The sequence below is a fragment of the Pelodiscus sinensis genome, chromosome 23, assembly GCF_049634645.1.
Source record: "Pelodiscus sinensis isolate JC-2024 chromosome 23, ASM4963464v1, whole genome shotgun sequence".
Classification (NCBI taxonomy): Eukaryota; Metazoa; Chordata; order Testudines; family Trionychidae; genus Pelodiscus; species Pelodiscus sinensis.
Window position 1 is genome coordinate 13,020,504 of NC_134733.1, and position 19,186 is coordinate 13,039,689.

Genomic DNA, 19,186 nt, shown 5'->3' on the forward strand with positions numbered 1-19,186 from the left:
TATGTATATGCATACTTGCTTCACCAGAGGATATTCCCATAACAACCTTAATAGATTTGGGTTAAAATCTTGTTTGTGTTGTATTATGGAAGTTATTTTAAAGAACAAATTCAAAACTACTTTAACGATTAAACGTTGGAACTCTGGTCTAGTTTGGGTTACGTATTCTTTTAAATCAAAGGGGGGTAGTCAGCACAGTAATAAAACTAGTTAAAGTATTTTCCAAACAACATATGTTTTATAAAGTAACAAATATTTATTGAACCAAGACTCAAAACGGAACACACCAGAAAGTTCTGCTATGCGCATTGGTAGTGAAACCCTTTATTTCTCTAACAAACCAACCTGCAATTTCTACTAGAAATACTATTTTCTTTTGGAATCTTTTTTGGAAAAGAGCTAAAGCCACCCTTACAATTCAGATCATAAAAGGGGTGCTGCATTGTCATTATAGCCTTGTTCACAATAACTATGCTAACAAGGAACAGTATATAAAATGCATTCTGACTTCACATCAAGCAAAATGGTTTCTTTTCAAATGTAAAAACATGAAGATCACAATATTCATCCTCCAAGTCTTTGGCATTTAACATCTTTTTTCTTTTAAAAATAAAAGTTATTCCTTTATATAATACTTCTTTTTTTAAAAAAAGTTCAGAAATCAAGTTTTGAAGGTCACTTGCAAAAATTATTTTCCAGAAAGTAACTACATTTCCCTTTTTACAATGATACACATTAAGTTTGAGAAATTGTTTTGGGGACTGGACAAAAATGAGCAGTTGATCAACCTCTCTTTGCTTACAGTTTGCAGCCCAATGGGAGGCATTTCCAGTTTCACCAATACCACTGAATTTAACACAGTAAAAGAAACAATGATTATGTAAGTGAAAAATTCCCATTTCTCAGGAGCAACAATGAAATAAGGCACCATACTTTAAATCATTTCAATAATCTTTTTTGCCCAAAAGAATATAGCCTGGCTTTTAATTCCTAATTGATGTACAAGCAACCAATCGTTTCTTCAGTAACTGCATATTTTAAAAGGGACTTTCACAAATTAACATATCTGAAAATGTTAATACTATTCTGACTCAAACAACTCACTACAGCTTCTACAATAACTCTGTAACAGGGAACATGTGGGAAACTATTCTTTCCTTCGAACCAGAAAGTTTTGGTCTCCGATGAAAGTTATTTCAAATACTTTGCGGAGAGAGAATTTCTAAAGTATTAGGGTCTAGTTCTGCAGAACAAATAATGTCCTCAAATTGATCCTTCTCCGGGGCAGAGGATGCCAAGAGATTCACCCTGCAACTCTTAACTCTTCGGAACTCTGTATTCATCTGAATTTGGAAGTGTAATACGTGGGGTAATGTGGGACTGTACCGGTTCCTTCCCTTTTCAAGGCAAAGGAAGAAGAAAAGTCCATGTCGAGGTCGCTCCTCTTTTTAGAAGTGTTGCTCCCCTTTCTACCGAATTTGCGCCTCCTTCTAGGGAGGCTCCATCAAACCTCCCCTGCAGGTGACACCCCTTCCGTTATTGCGTTAACAAGGGAGAGGTCCCTGGCATCTATCAGATCGGAGCCCGGGGCTCCCCCCTCTTAGAGTAGAAGCAGGGAGACGGGGGAAACACGTGCGTTGTTGTAGTTCTGATAACGATCACCAGGGAAGAGGGAGAAGCCAAGGTCCCCAGCCGGGTCTGGGCGCAGACTCTGAGCTCTCCGGCCCCATGACCAAGGATTCAAAGGTCTATCCCGGCGGCCAAGGCGCCGTAGGGTCCCTCCTGGTCCCCCCAGTAATGCATGAAGGGCAGCTCCGGGGACTGCTGGTAAGGGCAGCCGGGCCCCCCTGACGCAGGGCTCAGCTGCTGATGCGCCACCCCTCCCGGCAGTAGCAGCCGCGGGTAGGGGCCGTAGCCGCCCAGGGTCACCGTACCCTGGGGACTGCTGGTGAGCGCGCAGGGTGACGAGGCTTGCCCCAGGGATGCCCAGGCGCTGCCCACCAGGTAGGCGGCCGGAGGGCTCTGGTGGGGCCGGTAGTAGGGGGGCTCCTGGCAGGTGGGACAAGCTGGGGCTGGGCCGGGCACCGCCAAGGGGGCCCGCTGGGGTCTCTTGGCTCGGCGCCGCCGCCGGTAGTTTTCCGGCTGGAACATGTCATGGAAGGCGGGATCCAGGGTCCAGTAGCAGCCCTTGCGCTCGGCGCCCGGCTCCCGGGGCAGCTTGAGGAAGCACTGGTTGAGGCTGAGGTTGTGGCGGATGCTGTTCTGCCAGCCCTTCTGGCCAAGGCGGTAGTAGGGGAAGCGCCCCACGATGTACTGGTAGATGCCGCTCAGGGGCAGCCGCTGCTCCGGGCTCTCCCGAATGGCCATGGCGATCAGAGCCACGTAAGAGTAGGGCGGTTTCTGGGGGGCGGTGGGGTCCGGGGCAGCCTCCTCCGTGCCCGGCTCGTCTCCCACCGGCGGCTCCGCTTTGGCTTCCAGCTCTCCGGAGCCTGCGCCTTGCATGGCTCCCACTCGCTCTCCTCGACCCTCGCCGGGGGCGCACGGCGCTAGAGGGGACCCTCGCCGGGGGCGCACGGCGCTAGAGAGGCGAATGGGGACCCGGCTGCGATTCTGTCTAGCTGGACTGGGTCCGGTTCCCCGGCAGGCACGCGCCTCCTGCGCTCTGATTCCGTCTGCCCCGTGCGCCCTGGCTCGCCAGCTCCGCCCGCGCTAGTGACCCCCGGCGACTCCCTCCCGCTATCAGAGCTCCCGGCGGTTGTTTAGGGTCACAGCCAGGTCACGACCTTGCTTTTCATTAACCCCCTCCCCTGCCCTCCCCCACACAGCAGCAGGGCTAAGGGACCTAGTTCTAGCCCTACAAACTCACCCCCTGCATAGCTGCAACCCCGGGGTTTAGCTCTTTTGCTAGAGAGAGACAGACAGTAGGCACAGATGCAGGCATATGCCATGGAGAAAGGCCGGTGGAAAGGTGGGCGCAGGGGAGCCAGCCCTGCTCTGAGACCTCTCACCATAGGCCCAACCACCTAGGGAGTTTAGCCCCCTGGGGCTGTATGAGTGACAACTCCCCCCTTCATCTCAGTGGACCACCTGATTGTCAGAACCAAGACGGTCTCCAGTGGTAGGATAGTTTTGTGCTTGCCTACCTCCAACTTGCAGGGTGTGAAGACCGACCAAAAAAAAAAACTACATGGACAAAACCCAACAGAATGTACCACCCCACCCCCTCAACCCCGGGGAATGCAAGGGGAGCAGGCAAGCTCACCCCACTCCTGGTGCACTGGGGGAGGAGGTAGGTGTGCAGTGGGGAGGGAGGAGGGCTCAGAGCACCGACCCAGCCCATTGGTGAAGGAGCATAGAGAGTGGGCACCGGGGGCAACAACTCTGCCCCCTGAATGCCTACAGCAGGCAGTCTGGGGCAGTGTGGACTGGGGCGTGCCTGGTGATTTGGGAAAGCAAAGCCTTCCTCCACCTAGGCTACCAGACACCCATAGAATTTGGCAATCTCATCCAAGGGCCACAGTAAATAGAACCTTGCGGGGCTGCAGGTAGTAAAGGAGCTAGTAAAGGAACTAGTTCAGGTCCCCCCAAGCAGCTGGATCACAGTCAGTGTCTACTCTCTAAACACCTCTGGGTACAGACACCAGCAGGCCATGCCTCAGCTGCCCACAGCAGAGCATTCTGGGAGATTTCACAAGCCCAGCAGTGCCCTGAAAACAAGTGAGCTAAACAGGATCTAACCCTTACTTCTGTGTTGCCTTCAGAGCAGGACTCTGAAGGCAGAAGTCACAGAGCTTCCTGCAGCTGCAGGAGGATCCAAGAGGTAGAAGTGGCTTGGGTTTGGTCCACCTTCTCCTACTGTCAGAGCAGTTTTCAGAGTAGGGTCCTGCCCTTTCCTTGCCTAGTCAGATGTAGGAAGCCCCTTTTGATGGGTTTCTCCCTGTAGCACATGGAAGATAAGATCCATCTCCACAAGTCTTCTCCAGCTGTAGAAACCTCAGGCTGCTGGCCAGTCTCAGACAGCATCCTACAAACACAGGGAGGCACCCAACAGGGGCCTTGATCTATTCCCCTCCTCCCCTCCAGCCACCAGAGCAGTTTGCAGGAGAAGCACAGGCCCTGTCCTTCCCTTTCCCAATCCGACGTAGGAGGCACTCTTTGATGGGATACTCCAAGGAACAAGGAGACATCAGGCTGCACAAGGAAGTGCTTGAAAGGGGTAGGGCTCAAGGTATTGCCATGTGGTGCTACCACCGAGACAGGTACCAGAAATTACATTTTTACTTATGTCCTCTAAATTAAAATCAAGCACCAATGAAGACACTTAAAACAAATACATGTACAAAATCAACACATTAGATGGTAGGTTTATAAAGCCGTTTCCCATTAAACCAATGTTTATAACGCTCATGTAGTTTGCAATATAGTGTCCAAGGGCTCCTGGCAATGCTGAGGCCCCACTGCACGAAACAGTCATGTCAGTATCTATCCCCCAGTCTCATTTTTCTATGTTCAAGTTGTATTGTATTTGGCCCAGAGAAACCCAATGTGCATAGTGCCATCCCAGCTAACTAGCTGGACTGTGAGATTAGCACTGGGTTCACAGGCAAGTTACTTACTACTGGGTGGCCTGGCTGCCAATGGAGAATAAATAGGAAACCAGATGGGGTAACCGGAACAAACTCACCCCATTTGTAAGACATTTTGTTCCATTTCTCAAGGGTGGGCAGCAGAAATCCCAAACAATAAAGGGGTATTTGAAAAATGTTTCTTTGATGGACACTCATCAGTAAGAAAGCAATGAAAGGGGCAAGTGACTAATTTTTTTTAAGCACACATTACCAAACTAATCTCCTGAGCTAACAAATGTAACTGATATATCCACTTGAGATGAATCTAGACAATTAAAAGGACTGATAATGGAAACAGACCCTCTCTCCGACAGCTAATATTGTAGCAAACTAGAAATGAATGTTACTACCAGCTCTGTAGCAGGTTAGTGGCTGACACGTTCCCTGTTAGTGGGTCTCAATCTAGTTACCTGTCCACATCACAAAATCTTCATTTATAACTGACTGGCAATCTTAATGGAGGAGAAAGAATTGAATGGCCAAGATTATCAGGTTTCCCACTCATCCAAAAGGTGATTCCCTACGGATCAGGATTGCATCTCATAGGTGGGGCACTGCCCCGGGACAACTTGCATCGCCTTAAGTTGTCTGCTAACTTTGTGTAGCTTTAAGATCGCAGCTTTATTGCAAGACACACATGCGTGCACACCTGTGCCACCCGCCCCTTCCCCAAAAATAATGCTAATAAAAAGACACATTTGAGTGAGATTTATAATTTCAACTTTTTTGTATTTTTTGTTTTTTAAAGAAAAATAATCCTCTTTAAACACAGAGCATGAACTAAAAACCTGCTGGGGACAGAGTTCCCCACAGAGTTCCCCACACAATGTAACTAAACTGTACAGCATTAGAGCCCAAACAAGCAAACAGATAACATTTTTTTAGTAGGAGATGAGTTTTCGGACGCTTCTTTATCATCAAAATCTACTCTACTTGCAGAAGCCTCAAACCCCTGCCCTTCCATCCAAGCACACAAAGGGTTTGATAGTCACTTCTGGAGGCAGCATTTGTGGAAACACCTACCTTGCACTGACCAAATAGGTGCTTTCTGACCTTGTTACAGACATCTGGGATAGAAGTTAAGACTATGAAGGTGGCTGGGAAATAGAACAGCAATATCCAGAGAGATCCAGAAGCAGCCTAGGCTTCCAGCTGCATTAGACCCCCGACGAGTTCAGCAGTTCCACAACATTACTGTCACCCAGGAATAAAGGGTAGGATTTGGACATTCACAGGCCAAAATTTGCCACTGAGTAAGTGGACTGAAGTCCCTATAGATCAGCCCACTTGTATGCCAGGGATGCTTACTTTTAGATCTAGGCTATCCTAGGAGAGAACAACTTGTCCTCCCAACGATCCACTCCCTTAACAATATACTTAACACCCACTGATATAGCCACCTTATGGGAAAATAGCATCTTAATTCAGACAATCACAGGAAGACTCTCTAAGGTCTTGGGACATGCATAATGGATCCCAGCACAGAGAGGAAGGTTGTGTATGTCTTTATAGGAGGGTGGGGATAAGAGAGGGTGATCATTCAGCAACAGGGTCAAGGTTCCTTTTGGTAAGCGTTCCTTTATAACCCATCTCGAAGTTGACCGTGACCTTATTTAAATAAAAGTTCAAATCTTGTTTAATGTACAGAAAGTTTACATCTATCCCCATCTCCCCAAAGGTTTGTACAGGAAAAACCATTAGAAAAATAAAATTCCATCCCTGAACAATATCGTACAAAGACCCATGCCACCAGCAATTCATGCACAAAGGTTTTGACCTGGGAACTAGATTTTTGATTCCTCCATACCAGCATTATACAGAAACAGCAGTAGCAGCAGCAAGATGGACACAGTGTCCGGTAGCTGGATTAAGGCTGACAACACAGGAACAAACTTGGGCTCAAATCTTTCAAAATGAAGAAACTCTTCAAATATTTATATACACACGTACACACACATACATGCACACACGCTAACAACAGTGAAGGCTTTGCATCAGCAACAGCACCGCTCCCACACTGTTCTAGCACCAGATTGAGAGGTCTTGTGATTTTCCTCTTCTGTAATAACATCCAAAAAGTTTTAAAATGGCTTCACGTAGGGTCACCTAAATGACTGGCCAGGAGCCCAACCGGCAGCAGATTCAGAAGTAAAATTAAGGAGTTCCTGAAACAAGAGGTGTGCAGGAGGGAAAAAGGAGGACCCGGGAGGGCCATGGGTGCTGGGAACAAAGAAGAAATGCTAGCAAGGGGCAAACTCAGCACTGGAGTTTGGTGGGGACAAATAAAAGCCATGTGAAGTGGGGCTGTGAGAGAGATGTGGCGGTGGGTAAATACAGCACAAAGCACGAGTTGAGAAGTGAAACAAATTTCGGGGCATAAGCAAAGTCACAGTGCACATTTATCATAGCAAGATACACAAGGCCACTGTACTCTATGGCATGCAGATCTCTGCTTCAGATCACATGGGCATGTTGAAAGTCAGGATACCATGTGTTGTTGCAAGTCAGGAGTGAGTTCCCGGTGGTTCAGCTGTATGGAGAAGTTTGTGGAGTGCTCAGCAGTGCAGGCACTACCAGGGTGGGGTTTTTTGTGTGTGCGCTTATTATGAACACTAAATAGAAGCCAAAAACATTTAAAAGGGACACAAATCTCAACACAAGCAAGGTCATGGATTAGTCCAACATGGAAACCAATTGATGCAAGTTACAAAAAGTTGCTAATCAGCATGCAGCATGCCCGCTATTTTGGATGCAGTTGCTAGTCTGAATCTAGGCTGAGGTGAAGGAGTTGCCTGGTATACGGACAGGCCAGAACACCAAAGAAGGATCAAGAGAAAGCGGCAGAGTCAGAGATCCTACTTCCAAAATCTCTTGAGAAGAGCCCACAGCAGTTGATCAGTCTCCTCCATGGGATGAGAGAGGAGGCTTCATGGATCAGTGAGTACAGCAGCTGGAATAGGGTTGCTGAGATAATGCAGGAACAGGTGCAAGAGACACAGGGAGAGCAAGACTTGATTTTCCACAGCTCCAGCCACCAGGAATAACTGATTAGAGTTAGGTCATTACTTTGTTTGTCCCACAAGGGAGCATGGTGGCTTAGTAAGCAACGTGAAGGGAACACAGTCCCTCAAAAGATCTGATCCATACTACATGGTGAGATTTTCAGCTTAACGGGGAAGTTTCTCGTCACCAGCAGACTACCATGGTGGACGTGTGTGGAGGAGGAAGAATACCCAAAGTAGCGAGCAGCAGGGTGTGCAGAGGGGAAGGGACTGAGCAAACACAATTTGAAGAGAAGATAGGGACAAGTAAGAGAATTTAAGACCAAAAGGAAAACAGCACCAGGACAGCAGGAAAGTTCTGGGCAGAGTCCTGTGATGCTTCATAGGCCTCATCCTTAGTGTTGGCTCAGTCTCCCTTTGCACCATGTGGTTGGGATGTGGGAATTGAGATATGAGGGGCAACATTTTCAGACATGCTTAGTGATTTGGGTGCCCAACTTGACACCATAAAGGGACCCAATTTCCAAGGAGCTCTGAACACTCACCCTCTGGAAAAAAAAAATTACCAGGCTCCTTTAAGGCATCCCAAGTTGGGCACCCAAAAAAACTGAGATTCAAAAATAGTTTCTAGTTTTGAGAAAGTGTTGGGCTGGCACCATGGATTTTAAGGGACACCCGGGAGGCTCAGCTGGTCTGGTGCATCCCTAGTGCAGAGAGACTTGCAGTTTAGCCAAGCAGATAATATCTTCTACACACCATTCCCAAAGACCAGAGGTGAGCCTCTAGAGTGGAGCATGTTATCCGACGTCTCCCTGTTAGCAGTGCCCTTCACACAGTATGTTAGTATGGTTTACAGTAAGAACAAGCTGTGCAGCTCCCGACTCCAGCAACCACACGCGCAGTCAGAACTAGAGCCCCTGAGGCACAACCCAAGTGGATTAGGGCACATCTTATTACAGCAGTATTGGCGCTTCCTGGCAAGGTGAAAAGCATGAGCTTACTTTCTTAATGCAGACGTGCCCAGCCCTACAGCAGCTGCACACATTTGAGCAATGGACATGAACAGTTACCAGGAGCCAGCATCACAGGGAAGTACCCGGCTCACTAGACCTCAGACAGCAGACCAGACAGAAGTACATGCACGCACATACACCCCATGCAAGAGAATCACAGAGCAGCTAAAGTCCCCACCAACCTTAAGGAGGACATAAAACCATTCACATACAACGAACAGGGGAGACAGACTAGGTGCTAATAAGGAAACCAGGCCGGGGAAGCCATTTCAATATCTGAAGCTCAAGTCCTGTCTCTTGTCTCCAATTTATTTGTTCTAATTCTTCTTATTCCATCACTGCCATCCATGTGAGGTTGGTTAATCCGTGGGAAAGATGGGATGAGACCGAGCCAACCAGCTCATTTACATCTTCTCTAGTTCATGTCACAGACCGAATCCTTAGAAAGAAGGTGCAAGGGACGTTAGCTGACCTCTCACCTTGAGCAGGCATTGCGAAGAGTCCCGCCGGCCATCTCCAGCCTCACAACAGCCCTTCAGTACGTTCTGCTCAGAGGTGGTGACAGCAGCAGCTGTGTGGTTCTTTGTCGCTGCAGCCTGGCGGGCAGTGGTGGATAAGCAGCATGCACCTGTGGCATAGCCAAAAGACACTGAAGCTGTGGTTGAATTCTTCTCGTAGAGTCTCTTGGGAAGTGGGTGGCGCCACCAAGTGGAGAAGCAGCATGGGTCAGCGCAGGCTCTGGTAGAGGTAGGCAGATGTGAAGATAGCATTGGCTGTCAGGCTCATGGCTAGGAGACCTCGGATAATGGAGTTCCCAAAATGACCTTTGATGGGAAGGGGGGGGAAAAAAAAAAAGCCAGAAAAAGTTGTTAGGGAACTTGATGAAATAATGATGATCTCCCTTCTCATACCCAACACTTTTTATTTGGATCAGAAGTTGGAGAATCCTGTTTCCAGCCACAATCCAGGCAGGAAAGATTCTGATGGACTTCTCCTTTCCTTTCCAATCTCACTCTCCATTTCTTGACCTAGCATAATGCTGGAGTACTCAGCGTTTCTCAGATGTGCTGAGGAATAAAGCGAGCCTTATAGTGAAATCACAGGACTGGGACACAGGAGATCTACAACCTTCTCTGGTCTCTACCCATGATTTCTGGTGTGATCATATCCAAGTCATACACACATACACACACAGCCACCCACCTCTCCAGCCTGCTGGCTCTTCTCCTTTGGTGGTCGTGTCCACCACACAGGTGGATGAATGTGACGAATTATCCTCCTTTTTGATGGAATTGTTACTGCAAATACTCCCTCTTCCCATGGCTGCCCTCATATCTAAGGGAGGAAAGGAAGAGGAACCATCAGAAAACAGATGCAAAGGAAATTATAAACCTGTTGCAAAAAGTGCTTGGTGAAACATTGCAAAGCCACCCTGCACTAGAGGTCAGGACTGGAAGAGATGACAAAAATCAAATCTAGGGGCTCTGTGGTATAAATCATCCGGGCGATACTAACATAACTGCAACAGTGGGATGAATTTCCTATCCAAGCTAGGATATGGCCAGGACAAATGGGCTAATGCCCTTAATCACATGAAAGCACCTCTGATAATCCAAATAAAAATAACGGGATCTTAAATGACAAGTGGAAAGGATCTTGGTTTCGCCTCTGATTTGTCGGACAGGATCTCTAGCAGAACAGCGGCCATGTAATGGATTCTCAGCTACTGAGCCATCAGCACCACTTGCGTTTCCCTTGATGGTCTCCCCTTCCCTTTGCCAGCTGCTTAGCTTGCACATTGACTTGTGACCGAACTGGCCTCTGGGGAAGGGGGCAGGAACGTACCATGCATTGCCCGCTCGTTGAGGTTCTTTTTCGGGAACGGGGACAGCTCAGCAGCGAAGACGTTGCTGTCGGCGTGGGTGGGCTCATCCAGGCTGGTTGGCGTGTGCAGAGCATCGCTCTGGGATGGGAAGAGCAGCAGCTTCTGCCCTTTCAGGTTCAGGCGCGCAGGACTGATAAGGGGACGGCGGTAGCGCAAGGAGCCTGAGCTGGAGGTGACGGATCCAGCCACCGAAGGTGCTGGTGACGGGATGGGGGATGAGGCGCAGCTTCCAGACAGCAGGGAGTAGTACTCTGAAATAGAGACATGCCAGGGTCAGAAAGAGAGGATTTAGGCTGGGAGATGTGTTGGGGTGTTCTCCAGCCAGTGTGGAAGAGGAGTGTGTGTGTGTGTCCCTACTCATTCCAAAAAGTCCTTGCCATATTGAGAATGACAGGAACATTTTCTACTCAAAAGTAATTCTCTGCAATGCCCTAGCTTCAGAGGCAAAACCTTCTATTTTTGCAAAGGAACCCGGGCAAACAAGGCTTAGCACAGCAGACTTTGGTTAACTCTATTAAGGCTTTGTCTACACACAAGAGTGGCACCTATTTTAACTAAGTTGATTTGTTAGATCTGTGCAACTTTTGTATTCAGAGAAGGCCCAAGACTTTGCTCCATTTAAACGGGGATGGTTTAAATCTGCCTGTGCCCAACAGAGCAGGAGGTTGGAAGGTAACCTCTCCTTTCACTGAGCTTTCCGCCTCATGCAACCCAGGTTCAATCCACTCAAATACCCCCATTCTTAACAGGCCCTGATACAGGCTTCAAACCATTAGTTGACACCGGACCCACAGCAGGGTGAGTTACCGATTCCACTCCAGGAAACTTTCCTGCTCTCCTCCCCCATTCTCAGCTGCTTTGGAGAATACATGCAAAAACCGTGAGAGTCTTTGACTATACTATCTGGCCCCGTCCCCAACTGGGCTTTCTGGGGCAATTCAGCACAAACGCTACCAGAATCTTACCCTTTCCCTCCTTTAAGGTTCCCCAAGTCATAGATCAGCTACTTCTACTGCACCATCATCCCAGCATCTATCATGGAACTCCATGGAGCAGCCTCAGCTGGGATTTCTGGTATTGTAACCGTGATGTCACATCATGGTTCATCCAGGTGCATCACAATGGGAAAACTTTTGAAGGGAAGGGAGAACACCACTTAGAACAGAGGAGAAAAGGTAAGTTTTAAATCGGCCGGGACACCCTTTGGATCTGGGTCACTGGGCTCATTCAGTGGAATTTACATTTTGCATGCAGCTTATTTTAAAATGAGTGATTTTGGCAGGTTTGTTGGAAGAGCACACCAGGAAAACGGGGGAGGGGCAAGGAATTAACCCAGACTGCAGCTGCGTTTTGATTGTTAAAACCCAGGCAGTACAAACTGGAAGCAGAGGCAAAGGATCCAGACAGGGACAAAAGTTCTCTTTGGGGTCAGAAGTGCAACAGACAGGTCACCAGTATGAGGAGGCTGCAAACAGGCACAGCACACAAAGAAGTCTGATTATCAGTTCCTTTGACAGGAAAAAAACTACAGAGGGGGAAAGCTGCAGATGGAAAGCCTGAAATCTCTCAGACTGATCTCAAAATGTTTTCCAATATTTTTGCAGCTAACAAAAGAAAGTAAAGCATGGGTGTGTAACATCCCCAGAAACAGCAGAAATTTCCGACCACATCCCAGTCAGCAACAAAACCCTTGCAACTTGACATCCCTCCCCGGCCCCATGGAGACCAAGAACAGGCCTGGAGAAGAAGTTTCTGTCTTAGGTTTAAGATGTTACCCTCCTGATCAGGGTTGAAATGCAACACACTCCCATTGCTGCTGCCCAGGCTGATGCCTAGAGTCTGTAGAGCTACCGGGCACCCTTTCTCAGCAATAAATTCAGACTTTAAAAGGGAGGGGTGATACATTAGATTTTCACCCCACCGGATACGTGTTATAAAGCCATTTGCAATAAGGTTTTAGAAGAAAGATGTAGAGGATCCACAGCATGGCTGATGCATCACCACGCTAGCAACTAGGGATGGAGAAGGTTAACCAGTAAGCCTCACCAATTTTAGGGTAAGGCTTACTGGTTCTAGTTAACTGGTAGGGGCTGAAGTAGCTCCCCGCCCCGGGCAGGGGGCTGCTCCAGCCTCATGGGGCCCACTGGAGCAGCCCCTGTCTATGGCAAGCCCAGCTCTCTGCTGCTGCAGGTTACACGCTGTGGCTCCCCGGGAGAAGGGCTAGCAGGGGCTGGCAGCCCCACTCCCGCGGAGGCTTCACTGCACACTCTACAGCAAGGCTACTCAACTCTGGAAGCCCTGGGGGTCACAATGATATCACATGCCAAGGGCTGCAACTTAAGTGTGGTTGAATAGACATGCAATTGTATATGCAAATAGCTGCTTTCCCACAATGCTCCAGTGCTCCTGGCACCTCTTCCTTGGGGGCTAGAAACACCGACACCCTGTACTCGTCTGTTCCAGCCAGCCTGTCCCACTTGTGTCTTTCAATGCTCATCCTGCCTGGCAGATGCCTCGCCATTGTGAAGCATGTTCCCATGCAAAGGATCCCACCCATTGGCCGTGTGTTGAGCCCTGCTGTGCCATGGGCCACAAACAAACAGGCTGCGTATGGAGTAGGGATGAGAGCCCGCAGCGTGGGTAACCGCTGAGATTTTTAACAGTTACTTGGTTACCTTTTGAAACAACTTTACACATTCCCAATAGCAACCCCCGATCCCAACTTTGGTGGTGAGGGAATAGGGAAGGGTTTTAGCAGGGGAGATGCACTATGGAGACCTCTGAAGCTGTATAAACTGGAAAAAGCAACAGTGGTTTGGGACTCACTCGGACCCAAAGCAGCAACCCGCATCCACTCAACAGGCATCATGCTAAGGACAGGTCCAAATTCCAGGAAGGCTGGTCTTGCGTTTAAAGCACCACACTGGAGATTGGGGTTCAGTTCTTCATTCTCCTGCAGATGCTGCATCCCACTGGGTAAGCCACGTAACTGCTCCATGTCTGATCTACAGAATGAGGAGTGCAAGCCCTTCTATGCCTGTCTTGTTGATTTCATTGGAAGATCTTCCAGGCAGGGATTGCTTTAGTTTGTGGAAGTATGGCACCTAGCCCGATGGGGGAATGCGTCTCACTACCGGGCACCACTACAATCTGACTGACCATCATGCTGAATTTTCATTGGAAAAATGGGCAGGGAGGGAAGAGATGGGGAAGAACTAGGGTAAATCGTCTACCCTGTGTTTCAGCAAGTCATTGCAAACCCTGGGGCTGTCTACACACTGGACCCCTTTTCCGGAAAAGGGATGCAGATGAGACAAGTCGGAATTGCAAATGCAGCAGGGATTTAAATTTTCCCCGCTCCATTTGCATGAACATGGCTGTTGCTTTTTTCCGGCTCTGGGCTTTGCCGGAAAAAAGCGCCAGTCTAGACGGGGATCTTTCAGAAAATAAAGCCTTTTCCGAAAGGTCCCTTATTCCTAATTTTAAGAGGCAGCCATGTTCATGCAAATAGAGTGGGGAAAATTTAAATCCCTGCTGCATTTGCAATTCCGATTTGTCTCATCTGCTTCCCTTTTCCGTAAAAGGGATGCAGTGTAGACAGCCTGGGAGTCTCAGCACTGCACATTCTCATCCTTACCTGATGCGGGCGACTCCTTTGACTGAGATGCCTGGGACGCCGGACGGCTGCCACTGAACAAGTAGCCAGAATCTGAAAAGCAAACCAAAGAAGCTCAGCACCAATGCGACTGTAGCAAACATAATATACAGCCTCCAGCTTTCCTCCCAGGATGGTTGTGCGCTCTGATAGAGGGGGTTTCTCATAACCTCAAGCTGCCAAAGTGCAGTGAGAGACACACAGGCCTGAGGTGGACAGAGCTTGAAGCGTTCAGTCATTCAGATCAGCCCTCTTTCTATTGAGCTGGCTTCCACCCCTCCTGAGGGCAACCGGGGGCAAGCTGCTGAAGACAAACTCAACTTATGACCTGGACTTGGTCAGCCAGGTGGCATCCGGAACCCTGTGTAAGAGTAACAGCTGGCACACTGCCCTTGCTGAAGAGCCCTCCCCCGCCCAAAGGAAAACTGCATGGATTAAGGCTAAGCCATTTCTAGCTCCGCTTCCATAGTCAGCGTGATCCTGGCCCCATTTGTCGTTTCCTCTCTGCATCTCCTTTCTTCCCAGCCTTTAAATCCTCATTAAAGCCCCTCATGAATGGCTCCCAAAGCACCTCCCTCACCAGATGCAGTTCAGACCAAAATCCAATTTAAGATCCTATGGACACAGCCCTACGAGTTTACAGATACCCACTTCATAGTCACAGGTATCTGCAGATGTGGATATCCGTGGCTCATTTTTGCAGATACAAATTTTGTATCTAGAAACCTACAAATCTGCAGCTATTCGCTTTATATTTGCGAGTATCTGCATCCAGGATGTGGATATCTGCTGATCATTTTTGTGGATACAGATGTAGGTACCAATTTTGTATCCACCCAGGACTCTACCTATAAATTGTTACCCCAGGGCCATGCCCTCTGCTGACTAATGTGCCCTCCAATTTCAATTCAGTGCCCCCCCCGCCTCCTCTCATGTCCTGTTCTGCTGTGCAGTATATCGTTCAGCTGTCTCCTTTCCCCCTAGAAGTGGCTGCATTCCTGGTAAAACTAGCTACACCACCATATTATTACTCCGGAGGTAGGAGGGGGGTTCTGCAAAAAAAAAAAAAAAAAAAAAAAAAAAAAGTCCTGCACATTTTATTTGTCACAATAGTGTAATATAATCACACCAGTTTCAGTTGTTTGGATAAGTTATTTAAACTACAATTCAGAAAAGTCACAATAACTAGTCAGCATTTCCTAAACACATAAAAATTAAGCTACAAACACTTGGTAACCAATACCCTGCATTCCAGTTATAATTCTGGATTTTCATTTAAATTACATTACACAACAACAACAGCATTTTAAAGCGCTCAGACTTTCACACATGAAAGTCCTAGTTTTGCTTATCATTGTCCTGGACCTGGCTAGGTACTACGGGAAGTGCTTGGTTCTGATTGTCTTGACATTTTAATCAACTACTTGTTAAATGTGATTTTTTTTAAATGGGTAAGTAAAATAAATCCTGAGCTGGAATCTAACCTCATTGTGCCACTTTGGCAGAGGAAAAAAAGTGAGAGTGCACATAAATTTATCTAAACTGAGGATTCCCTTACTGTCATTTCATAAGGCTCCTTTACATCACTCTGACAAGGTAGGGGCCTTAAAAGATTCACTGATTTTATACTTCTGAGGGAATTGACTGATGGGAACAGTTAACTAATAATAGGAACATTATGCATTCTGATACATTTCTGCCTCAGAGAGTGAGATCAATTAACCATCAACAGCAACTTTAACAACTTTATTTGCAGCCATGGTGCTACATTTGTGCCTCAGAGAATGAGATCAATTAACTTGGTCAGGCTGCTTCATTTGTGCCTCTAGCCTGCCTCCTGCATAATTAAAAAGCCCTATCTTTACAGGCCAGGAGCTGGGGGAGAGGGGAAGCAGAATCTCTCCCCCTCATTTGTTGGCACCCACCTATGTACACCCTCCCACCTCTCGCCCTGTGATAATGCAGGCTCAGATGCCAAGCCCAGGTGCCTCCCCTGTCTATGAAGCTGCCTGGGCTGCCCAGAAAGAGGCTTGTGTTTCCAGCCCCAACAGGTTTTTTTTTTCTTCATGGGGGGGGGCACAGAAAAATGTGGGCCATTTGAATTATGCATCCCCACAGAGGCACAGAGACCACCCTCCCAGAGAGTCTGAGCAATGGATGTGTATGTCAGTGTTTCTGGTGACCGAGGCTGCTAAATAACTATTCCCAAGTTGCATCCGCAGCTTTTTATGGTTCAGTTCCATGCCTGGAAATATTCAGGGCGGCAGAGAGAGCCACCAGCAGTTGAAGGCTTAAGAAGTGCAGAGGCAAATCCAAGTTCCCAGAGTACACAAGTCCCTCCTGGGACCTGGTGTGCAGCAAAGGATCCCTTGGCTGCCGGGGAACAGAGGGAGCCAGGAAACTTCAAAAAGATTCTGGGCAGGAGGCAAGTTGCGAGTCCCTCAGCGGGGAGAGAGCAGAATCCCCTTCCCTGCCCCTCCCCCATGTTCCCCAGATGGTGTCCTGAGGCCAGCAAGCGCCTTTGTTCCACAGCTATGGACAAATCTGTGACCCTTAGTGCTTCCCAACAGGGTTTTTATGGATGTTTGAGTTGCTCTGTACCTTGAATGAACTGGGAAGCTGCTGCCCTCAACAAGTAGCTGGGGAGAGGCTCTGAGAAGGCACCAGGAAAAGGGAGAAAACCCAGCAAATCACTCCAGCGTGGCTCCCACACCATCTTCTTCAGGGAGCCAAGGGCCAAGAAGCTCAGATTTCCAGCCACACAACTGCACCATGGGGAGGCCTGTCGCTATCTTAAAGGATGGGAGAGAGAGACAAGATTCCACTTTCTCCAGCACAACTGAGCGTACGCCTCTCCCTCTAGATTCACATTCTAGGGACAGAATCACATGAATTTCCACCTGCAACACCGGGTGCGTAGCCAGGAACCTATGGTAACAGGAAGGCAAATAGAGCCAGGAGAGCTGAGTGTTATAACCAAAGCCTCAATCCTTACGTTGCCCCTTTGTGATGGAGCTACAGTAGACTTCCGGTAATCCGGAACCTATGGGACCTAGGTGGTGCTGGATTATCAAATATGCCAGACTATCAGTAGGTACTATAAACTGGTTATATATACACACTGTATACATTATATACTGTATATAAAGTGTTCTTAACCCTTTTTATTGTACATACTGTATACAGTATACTGTAACGTTTTAGTTTTTTAAAGCCTTTTTTACCCCTTTTTGCTCAGTTCAGCTGCTGCCGCTGTTACCTTGTGACTCATTTTTTGCCGAAGCTCACTCACTAGGCCCCTCCATCTCAGTGGGCTGCAAGACTGTCATAACCAAGACGGTCTCCTGGGATAGGATCATTTTACTAACTGCGCTTGTATATGTACCTAGAATTTGCAGGGTTTGCCAATTGCATCATAGCAGCACTTTGACTGGAGGCAGAGGGAGCGCATGGCTCACAGTCAATGTTGTGTGCAATCAGCACCCACTTCACTTCACATGCCCTTGCTTTACATGCATGACACTTTAGTAATACCTGTAGGGGAAAAAAACCCTCTGTGGATGGAAAACAGCGGCATCTGGCAACCTAGCACATGGACAACGGTAAACAGAACGTCTCCCAGGCCACACAAAGAACTGCAATGGCGCACGAGGCCCTTTAGCTGCAGGTTGCCCGCCACTGTTCCACACACTGCTCAGCCTGGAGTTGCAAAGCCATGCAAAAGGATGGACTGCACCGGGATATGGAGCGGCTGGGGGGGGAAATCAGTTGCATGGCAGACCTGTACAAAAAGCCACCGACTTACGGAAAGCTGTTCTATTGCTCCTGATGGATGCAGGAAAGCTGCTGGCAGCGTGAGCCAAAGACATGCAGGACAAACTGAACAAAAGAAGCTTGGCTGCGCTTACCCCTGTGCTGTTATTCTAGAACCCACTACAGGCTGAATCTCCTTGGCCCAGCGCCGTTGGGACCTGAACAGTCCTGGATGAGGGATGTTGCCGGATCAGGGGAGGTCATTTCTGGACCTCTACCACTGGCCCTGCTGGCCTCCCAGCTGGCCCCCACCTCCTGCTGGCCCTGCTGCAGTACCAGCCCTGCTGGGCAGACATTGCTGCCGTGGCTCTGGACCTGCTGGGCAGCCATGTGCACCACACTGAAGATCCTAGACCCACGGGGCACCCACGCATGCCATGCGGGGGCTCCAGGACCCACTAGGCAACCATGCGCCAGGCAGCCCCCCTCAGCTTGTTGAAGGCAGCCTACTGCCCTGCTGGCCCCACAGGGATCATTGCCACTGGCCCTCCACGCTCTCTAGTCCTGCAACATCCGTGCCAGACCATGGATGTTGCAGGACAAGAGAATCCCAGTTAAGAGAATTTCAACCAGTAGTGATTTGGCCTCTGACCCTTTGGCAATCATTCACTGACAGGGCAGGACAGAGCTTCCTTTGGATGGAGAGTGACATGTGCTTGCTGGTTTCAAGAACGTTTTAGGGCTGGGTTTAACGCACTGGTAAGAGAATCTTTCGTCAGCCTATAAATCTTCCCTGCACTGCACAGTCCCTTGTCAGAGGCCCAAGTGGTACATAGCCAGGGCAGTGGGGGATTGCCAGGTTGCTACAGCTGTGTGTGTGCACAATAAAACCAGATTCTTATACAAGTTACCCCATAGCAAGCTGGGCATTGCAGATCACCTCCGGCTTGCCGTGCAGCAACTCAGCATGTAGACAAGCCCTTCGTCTCAGACTAGGAGAAGCTAACTTAGTGACTCAGGCCCTTTTTGTTCAGTTACTTTAAGGTCAGATCTACCCTAAAAGGGAAGGTTGACTCAAGATTGCAACTCCAGCTACTTCCACAGCTGGGGGCCAACAGAAGCAAATGCTCGGCTTCCCTTACTTCTCACAGGAGCACTGGTTGATTGGGGGGGGAGGAGGGGAGGGAGAAGAAACCCTCTGAGTTCAATTTAGTGAGTCTTAACTAGACCCGCTAAATCGAACGCTAGAA

General features: G+C 48.5%; 2 protein-coding genes across 6 annotated transcripts in view; both read right to left on the reverse strand.

Annotated features, from left to right (window-relative positions):
• Positions 1 to 242: 242 nt before the first annotated feature.
• Positions 243 to 6,085, reverse strand: LOC102450175 (forkhead box protein L2-like). The gene has a single exon (XM_014575511.3). It carries the CDS (start codon positions 2,500 to 2,502, stop codon positions 1,741 to 1,743), a length of 762 nt encoding a protein of 253 aa, XP_014430997.2. The 5' UTR covers positions 2,503 to 6,085; the 3' UTR covers positions 243 to 1,740.
• A 152-nt stretch (positions 6,086 to 6,237) lies between these two features.
• Positions 6,238 to 19,186, reverse strand: part of TMEM201 (transmembrane protein 201) — a 58,824-nt gene continuing 45,875 nt past the window's right edge. For 4 of the 5 annotated variants that reach the window (XM_075906244.1, XM_075906240.1, XM_075906243.1 and 1 more), the window contains exons 8-11: positions 14,166 to 14,237; positions 10,489 to 10,779; positions 9,847 to 9,978; positions 6,238 to 9,467 (exon numbers count right to left, since the gene is read on the reverse strand). In XM_075906244.1, coding sequence (XP_075762359.1) covers positions 9,370 to 9,467; positions 9,847 to 9,978; positions 10,489 to 10,779; positions 14,166 to 14,237 — 593 coding nt within the window. In that variant the 3' untranslated portion in view covers positions 6,238 to 9,369. Of the gene's footprint in view, positions 9,468 to 9,846; positions 9,979 to 10,488; positions 10,780 to 13,354; positions 13,534 to 14,165; positions 14,238 to 19,186 lie in introns of all 5 variants that reach the window. The other variant, XM_075906242.1, reaches the window with a different exon arrangement.